Genomic DNA, 6,857 nt, shown 5'->3' with positions numbered 1-6,857 from the left:
TGCCAGGTAATTGCCAGATGATTGTAGCTAGGTACCGCAGTTCATATAAATCAGTTAAGACCAAACCCAGACAAGTTCAGTGCACAGCATTTTATTCAAGCTGCACTGACCTGACAGTGGAATGCTATTTAGCTTTTGTCATGCAAATTTAAATAACTGTATACCTTCAACCCCTAGACTACAGTAACAGAAAGGATGTTCGTGCACAATTCATCATGGAACTAGGAAAGAGAACTTGAGTCTGTTGACTTTGCTCTGCAAAACAGAAAGTCCTATCCTCTGTTTTAGCTGCACTGGCTGCCTACTCATGAAAAAATCTGCTTGCATGATCAATTTATTTTTGGAAAATCTGAATTTTATATTTTATAAACCAATAGGGGCAATACAAAATTTTCCCATGACCTTCTTTTCTCCATACTTATCCAGAGTAGTCCATTCTTTTCCATACTGTGTAGGAAAGCCTTTTAAAAGCCTGTTCAAGTGATGTTTGTGCTGTATAAATGACTTTCAAGCGGACCACAAAATGTCCAAATGAACGCCAACTTAATCCTTCATTGGGCAGAAAGTTGACAACCTTGCTCATTTTAACTTTCTTGACTGTGGTTAAGTGTCTGTAAAACACAGAACTGTCATATGTCACCAGGATCCTTGGACAAGTTAAGACTCGGGACAGTGTGGTGTTTTTTCCAAACAAAAAGCTTTTATTTATTAATCATGTGTATCAGTTTATGCTGTCTTGGCAGCCCTGGTGCGCTTCTTTTTGACCACAACAGGCTTCTGGCTCTTCAGAATGGCGCTGGCACGACGCAGGGCAGCCTAGGAAAACAAATTAGACTCAAATTATGTTGTTGAAAGCTTTGACATACAAACATAATAAAAGTACAACCTTAAAATCATCACACAAACCACTAAACTATACAGATTAAAGCTCACCATGCGCAGGTCCTTCCTGTAGTTGTTCTTGCGGATGATGTGCCTCAGGCTGTTGAGGGTGGCGCGGGAGTTCTTGTTGATGGTGATCTTCTCATAGGAGTTGACAGGTTTGTGCTGACCTGTGCAACAAGAGAAAAGGTATTGAAATGTAAACACACTTGGAGTAATGAACAAAAACACAAATTACGCGAGACTACAGAAATGTTCACAAATCACCTCTACACATTACTGCTGGAGTAGGACCATTTTTCTTGTCCTTGCAGCTCAGTTCATGTTAGTTAATCTAGGAGCAGGTGAGTGCAGAGGGTAAATCTACTGGACAGCCGTCGTTTGAATTCCTGCTTTTGACCGCAACCTAAAACTGTCACTCTAGTTTCTTGACTTTCTTCAATTTAGAACATGAGACAACTCTACTTTGAAATCATTTGGAGAGAAGCATTGCAACTCAAAAAAAGCATCTGCACATAATATAAAAGTGGCTGCTGTCCCTTAATAATGCCACTGATGTTTGAAAATCAAACAATTTAAGACACATTTTTTCTTTAAGAAAAAGTTTTGATGGCATTAGGACCAGTCAGGTTGTACAAGAAACATCAACCTGTGATATATATAACTTATATCCATATGAGGCTGGGGCTCCGAAGCTCGAAGAGTATGTGAATACTTGTAGTACAGCAGGACTTAATTTTCATTCATATGATTAAAAGATCATGTGAACATATCTATAATTTCTCTATTACAAGTTTAGTATGTGCCAGAAGATGAAAACAATCATCAAGTATTTACCTGCACGCTTCTTCAGCACGACAACGACACCCTTGCCGTCGGCCGCTGGCTGCACACCTACAGTCTTCTTGTGCACCAAACCATTGAAGCGGAAAGAGTTCCTGGCCTTCAGGTTGTTGGGCTCCTGTCACAAAAATGGATTAAACTGATTACCCAACTGACGAGTTTGAGTCGTCATAGTTGACAATAACTTCAAATACTGATAATTACATATTAAATTTATCATCAAGAACAGTCCTGTCATATCGTGTTAGCTGCAGACTGAGGTCTTGCTATGTCAGGTCTATACCAATGTACAGTGTAAGAAGTCATACAACAGGTGAGCGAACAAACATTAAAAAGCTTCGACCAATTCTACTTCAAAAGAGAAAGCAAGCATTGCATTGTTAGACAAGAATATACTGAGAATCAATGGTTGAACTGCAACACTTAGTTAACTGATCATCAGAAAAATACTCAGCAACAAGTGATCGTTAATCATTAAATTAATTAGCTAATGAAAAATGCCAAATATTTTCCATTTCCTGCCTCCTACATATGAAGATACTCAATTTTTCTCCATTTCATATTACTGTAAACTGAATAACTTTAGGTTTTGGATCCTCGAACAAACAAAACGAGACATTGATAGACGTCACCCAGGACTCTGATAGACTGAGGTGGACATCTTTTACCATTTTTGCACAACATAGACTAAAAGTCATCATGAAAATAATTGAAATATTTATCAATCATGAAAACTATCTTTAGTCAAAGCCCTAACTGACAGTAAACTAAAACACTGGTTAGTGGCCCGCTGTTGAGACAAAGGTACAGTTAATCTTTCACTCAGGTGGTGCAAGTTACTCACAGTGCTGTAGGTCTGTCCGTTCCTCTTGATGAGGAAGCTGGAGCAGTTCCTGATGACCATCCACTGCAAATGGGACGACATGATGAACCTGAACAAAACGGGACCATGTGTTAGTGAAGTCCCACCTGACAGCTTACGGACTGTGTATGTGACCATTTTCATTGAAGCTAGCATACAGCGTGTTCGCTTAATTTCACAAGTTATTTTTTTTAGTTAACCATCAGTGAGTCGGGGAAAGCGTCAGTTTTACACACAATGTAAGCAGTTTTAATAGACTTGCACTTAAATCTAGAAATTTGATCTATCGTTTTTCACGTTAGTTTTCTAACGTTAGCTTCACAGCTCAGCACGACGAGGCCTAACAGGGGCGACGTGTTAACTAAGTTTTCTTTCCATTTTTACCCTATACGCGGGCATTTACTGCCACGACTAATGTATAACAATCAATAGAACAATATTATGTCACTTTATGAAGCTAAACACAGAAAGGGAGTTAAAACTAACCAACTTTAATGACCGACAGCTAGCGGCTGATGCGACCACGTTACCTTTTAGCGGAGGAAAAGGACCGGAGAGAGCGGAAACCGCTTTACGGAAGCTCTGTCTGAGATCCATGCGCACCTAAAATCCACCCCTTCATAAGACATTTATATTCGAACCCATATTTTCGCACATGTTACGCATGTATATTCAATATTCATCATTTTAGCAGTGTTTTCCAAGTTTTATGATGCTATGCCAAATTTTGAATGCCATTCTATGGTGTACTAGTTTTTTCTCAAGCCCAGCGGAAGAACACGTCCTCGCCGCTCTAGGGGGGAAGCCTTACGTCATTACCGTGCGCCTGGTGTTTACAGATAGCCGTCAAAAATTGAGCTGGTACCAAACATAAGCTGTTTTAACCCCTAACACAGGGGAGTTATTTTAGTTTATGACACGAACACATGTTTAGGACAGGTACTACACAAATAAGTCGACCAATGTTGTGAAATTCAGCAGTTTTTGGCGTCGATATTTTACATTTTGTTAATGAATGCAGGTGTGATTGGAAGATGTCAACATCACAAAGTTGGTAGCAGTGAAAACCATCTGGAAAACAGATCATTTCATAACCGCCTGACAGGTTGAAAGCAGTGTCTTAATGTGATGGATGAAGAAGAAGATCTGGAGACACTTGGTGAACAGCTGTACAGTCGGATTTACCCCAAACACAAAGAGACTGCGGGGAAACTCACAGGTGAGCTGACGTTATAAACCGGCAAAATCTGTATTGTAGTAACACTGAATATACGACGTTATAGCGAAGTTGCCAAGCCTGCCTGTGTGTTCCAGGTATGTTGCTGGAGCTACCAGGTCCTGTCCTAAGTCAGATGCTGCACGACGAAGCCATGCTGACTGCAGCTGTGGAGAAAGCCCTCAGAGCCCTGCAGCTGGCACAGGAGCCCAGGTACGGGAATGGATAGGACCTGATCTCCTTCCTCCATCATCCGGAACAGGTCTTAAGGAGTATGTGGGCCCCTTATAAGTCCTCATTTCTGAGCCAGGTGCATTCCCAGTAGAGAAGTGAGGTTGTGTTTAACTGTAGAGATCACAGATTATTATACATTTAAACTGTCATAAGATATGTCTCCATTAAACTGGAGACCCACTTCATGGATATTTGACCCATTAAGTTTGGGTCGAAGTATTATTTTGGGAATGAGAAACAATGTCGGACTTCTAAAAGTGCCATGGAATTTATTGGAGTGTCAACCACCTTTTAAAATGGTGTATTCTCACCTCTTCGCAGCAGAGTAACATGTAGGGATGAGGATGATGTGTCTGTGTCCTCTGACTCTCTTGGGGAGCAGCTGTTTGAGCTGGTAGATGTCTACAACACCGGCCACTCACAGAAAATCACAGGTAAGAAACCCATCCTCTGATTCAAGAAACACTTAATGTTATGTAGTAAAATAGTACTTAGAAGTGAAACAGCTAATGAATACATTTTCAGAACATTTACAGTAAGACTCCCAGCTCTGTGCTAAACTAATGACATTTCCATCAGCCTCAATTAGCAAACACTGGTCATTGTGAGCATATTGCCATGTGTTAGTATTTAGCTCAAATACAGCCTCACAGAGCTGGCAGCATGACTGTACACTCTTAATCTTGTTATAATTCATATGCAGAATAATTAATTAGCAACTAGTGTATACATTGAAATATGATTCCTTGTTCTACCACAGGAATGCTTCTGGAGCAGCACAAAGAGGCAGTTTTAAACCTTCTTTCAGATCCAAAACTTCTGGAGGAGCAGGTGAACCTCGCTCTGAAGACACTAAAAGAGTATGTGACTTATTCCTGTTCATAGACCACACTCATATCTGTTACAAGAGCATAATCGCTCATTTATATCCATTTCCTTTTCCATGCAAAAATGTGTTTTCAGGTATCTTCAGCCCAGCCATGAAGCCATAATTTTGCAATTAAAATCTACAAAACAGTCAGTTAAATAAGAGCCAGTCTTAATGAATCAATTACAGTTAAACCTCCTGTTTGTAATAATGTTCCTGCTGTTTCCCTTCAGACAGAACGAGGAGACAGACATCAGTGACACGTCGGACGCTGACGACACAGAGAAACTGGGAGAGAAGCTCTTCTCACTGGTGGAGGAGATGGATCCTCTTCATGCAAATGATATTACAGGTGATCTGATATTCTGTTGGCAGTCTGTGTAATTGATCTTCCTAGATGTAACGTCTCGGAAGTTTAGGATTTTTCTGACTATATAAACACTGATGATATTAAATGATGTTTGCATTGCATCGATCTGTCTGTCTGTGTAGGTATGCTACTGGAGATGGATCCAGCTGCTCTCCAACAGCTGCTGAGTGACCACACAATGCTGGAGGTGGCTGTTCAGAAAGCACAAGCAGCACTGGACGCTTAGAATTGAACTCCATTGAAGAGGACAACAAACCTTTTCACGTAGAATAACACATTAATGAAGGAATGACTTGGACGAACTCAGATATCATGCTGGAAAGAGCTGACACATCACTCCGGGAGATCATGGCAATACAAGTTGCCTATTACATTAACCAGCTATTTTGGTTTTGTACTCATCATTAAGGGGATTGGGAAGGGTCTACGTTTGACTGGACCAACTGTAAATAAGAAGAGTCTAGAAAGTCTATTCCCAGATGAAATTGATATTGTCACTTAATTAATACTGGTGCTCACTTTGCGAATACACGATTGTCTTTCTCACATAAAAAGGACTGAACACAAGTGCCGGTGTCTAATAAGAAAAATTTATCAGTGTTGCTTCATCTGGGAGCCGAACCTCTACCACAAGACACCAGAATCATTGTTGCTTGTTCAAAATATGTTGGTTGTATGGGAGAATTTACTTGTCAGGCTATAAAATAAGTGCTTATCTCTTACAGTCATGCTAGAGATGACAATGTATTTGTTTGGATTTTGTATTCAAACTGTTTTCTTAATGATGTAACTGTAAGCAGGGGAGATGTCTTTGCTAACAGAAAATACAGGAGATTAGATATATATAAACAAGAAAGATCCATATTTTAGCCATCCTAGAAACATGGCTCTGTGGATGGAAATCTTGGTCTGAGTCCACTACTTTGATCCCAACTTAACTATTGGATGGACTGCCATGAAATGTTATGTAGACAGTCGAGTTCCCCAGAGGATGAATGCCTCTGTTGACTTTTTCTGTAGCAAAGTTTTCACTTATCCTGTGTAATATCACAACATTTTCATGTGCGACCTGCGCAAAGTGTTACCCAGACATTCATGGTCTCTACATGATGTATCCTAATAACTTGGGTGGACCCCTTCACTTTTAATCTGGTAACATCATCAAGTTAAAACTAATGACATTCCCCTCAGCCTCAGCTGTTCTTTATGTTTTGTGTTAATGAGCAAATGTTAGCATGCTAACACACTAAAGCTATGACGATGAACATGCATAAATAAAGTGGGAAATTATTATTTTTAATGTTGTGAACCGAATATTTTTTCCTTGAAAACAACATCAAACACTGCTGAGTATCAATCTGTTAAAAAAAAAAAAAAAAAAAAAAAGGATGCTTAGCTCTGTGACTCATATTAACATGTGACATCTGTGACATTAAAACATGAGAGGCACAAACTGGGGCTAGTAGGCAGCTAACTTGCAAAACACAGTGACTTCTTAGATTAGTCACACTGGTGCTTTTACGTGAACATTTGCCCTTACATTTGCCTCGCTCTGCCTCTCCCACATGCAGCAATTCAATTT

At 39.9% G+C, this 6,857-nt stretch overlaps 2 protein-coding genes across 5 annotated transcripts; one reads left to right on the top strand and one right to left on the bottom strand.

The window, feature by feature from the left end:
• Positions 1–678: 678 nt before the first annotated feature.
• Positions 679–3,156, bottom strand: rpl28 (ribosomal protein L28). Of its 2 annotated transcripts, none has more exons than XM_071465321.1 (5): positions 3,118–3,156; positions 2,570–2,657; positions 1,720–1,843; positions 934–1,052; positions 679–816 (listed from the first exon to the last, which is right to left on the bottom strand). In XM_071465321.1, exons 2-5 carry the CDS (start codon positions 2,648–2,650, stop codon positions 727–729), a joined length of 414 nt encoding a protein of 137 aa, XP_071321422.1. In that variant the 5' UTR covers positions 2,651–2,657; positions 3,118–3,156; the 3' UTR covers positions 679–726. The 2 variants fall into 2 exon arrangements, with proteins under 2 accessions (XP_071321422.1, XP_071321420.1); XM_071465319.1 differs by lacking the exon at positions 3,118–3,156 and adding an exon at positions 3,074–3,103.
• A 239-nt stretch (positions 3,157–3,395) lies between these two features.
• Positions 3,396–6,575, top strand: LOC139611048 (uncharacterized). Of its 3 annotated transcripts, none has more exons than XM_071465317.1 (7): positions 3,398–3,526; positions 3,609–3,806; positions 3,902–4,016; positions 4,359–4,471; positions 4,798–4,897; positions 5,139–5,257; positions 5,398–6,575. In XM_071465317.1, the coding sequence occupies exons 2-7, from the start codon at positions 3,716–3,718 to the stop codon at positions 5,499–5,501; spliced, it is 642 nt and encodes a 213-aa protein (XP_071321418.1). In that variant the 5' UTR covers positions 3,398–3,526; positions 3,609–3,715; the 3' UTR covers positions 5,502–6,575. The 3 variants fall into 3 exon arrangements, with proteins under 3 accessions (XP_071321417.1, XP_071321418.1, XP_071321419.1); XM_071465318.1 differs by having other exon boundaries at positions 3,403–3,526; positions 3,693–3,806; XM_071465316.1 differs by having other exon boundaries at positions 3,396–3,806.
• The last annotated feature ends 282 nt before the right edge of the window (positions 6,576–6,857 follow it).

The sequence above is a fragment of the Trachinotus anak genome, unplaced genomic scaffold, assembly GCF_046630095.1.
Source record: "Trachinotus anak isolate AG129_WGS33_773 ecotype Australia unplaced genomic scaffold, CSIRO_AGI_Tana_v1 ptg000028l, whole genome shotgun sequence".
NCBI lineage: Eukaryota > Metazoa > Chordata > Actinopteri > Carangiformes > Carangidae > Trachinotus > Trachinotus anak.
This window is presented reverse-complemented; position numbering and strand designations above follow the sequence as displayed.

Excerpts from the sequence above, each read along its gene's own strand:
- LOC139611048 (XM_071465316.1), top strand. The coding sequence starts at position 3,716 with ATGGATGAAGAAGAAGATCTGGAGACACTTGGTGAACAGCTGTACAGT. Across the intron at positions 4,017-4,358 it reads CAGCTGGCACAGGAGCCCAG|CAGAGTAACATGTAGGGATG; the intron begins GTACGGGAATGG and ends ACCTCTTCGCAG. Across the intron at positions 4,472-4,797 it reads CCACTCACAGAAAATCACAG|GAATGCTTCTGGAGCAGCAC; the intron begins GTAAGAAACCCA and ends GTTCTACCACAG.
- rpl28 (XM_071465321.1), bottom strand. The coding sequence starts at position 2,650 with ATGTCGTCCCATTTGCAGTGGATGGTCATCAGGAACTGCTCCAGCTTC. Across the intron at positions 1,844-2,569 it reads ACGGACAGACCTACAGCACT|GAGCCCAACAACCTGAAGGC; the intron begins GTGAGTAACTTG and ends TTTTTGTGACAG. Across the intron at positions 817-933 it reads ACAGGAAGGACCTGCGCATG|GCTGCCCTGCGTCGTGCCAG; the intron begins GTGAGCTTTAAT and ends TTGTTTTCCTAG.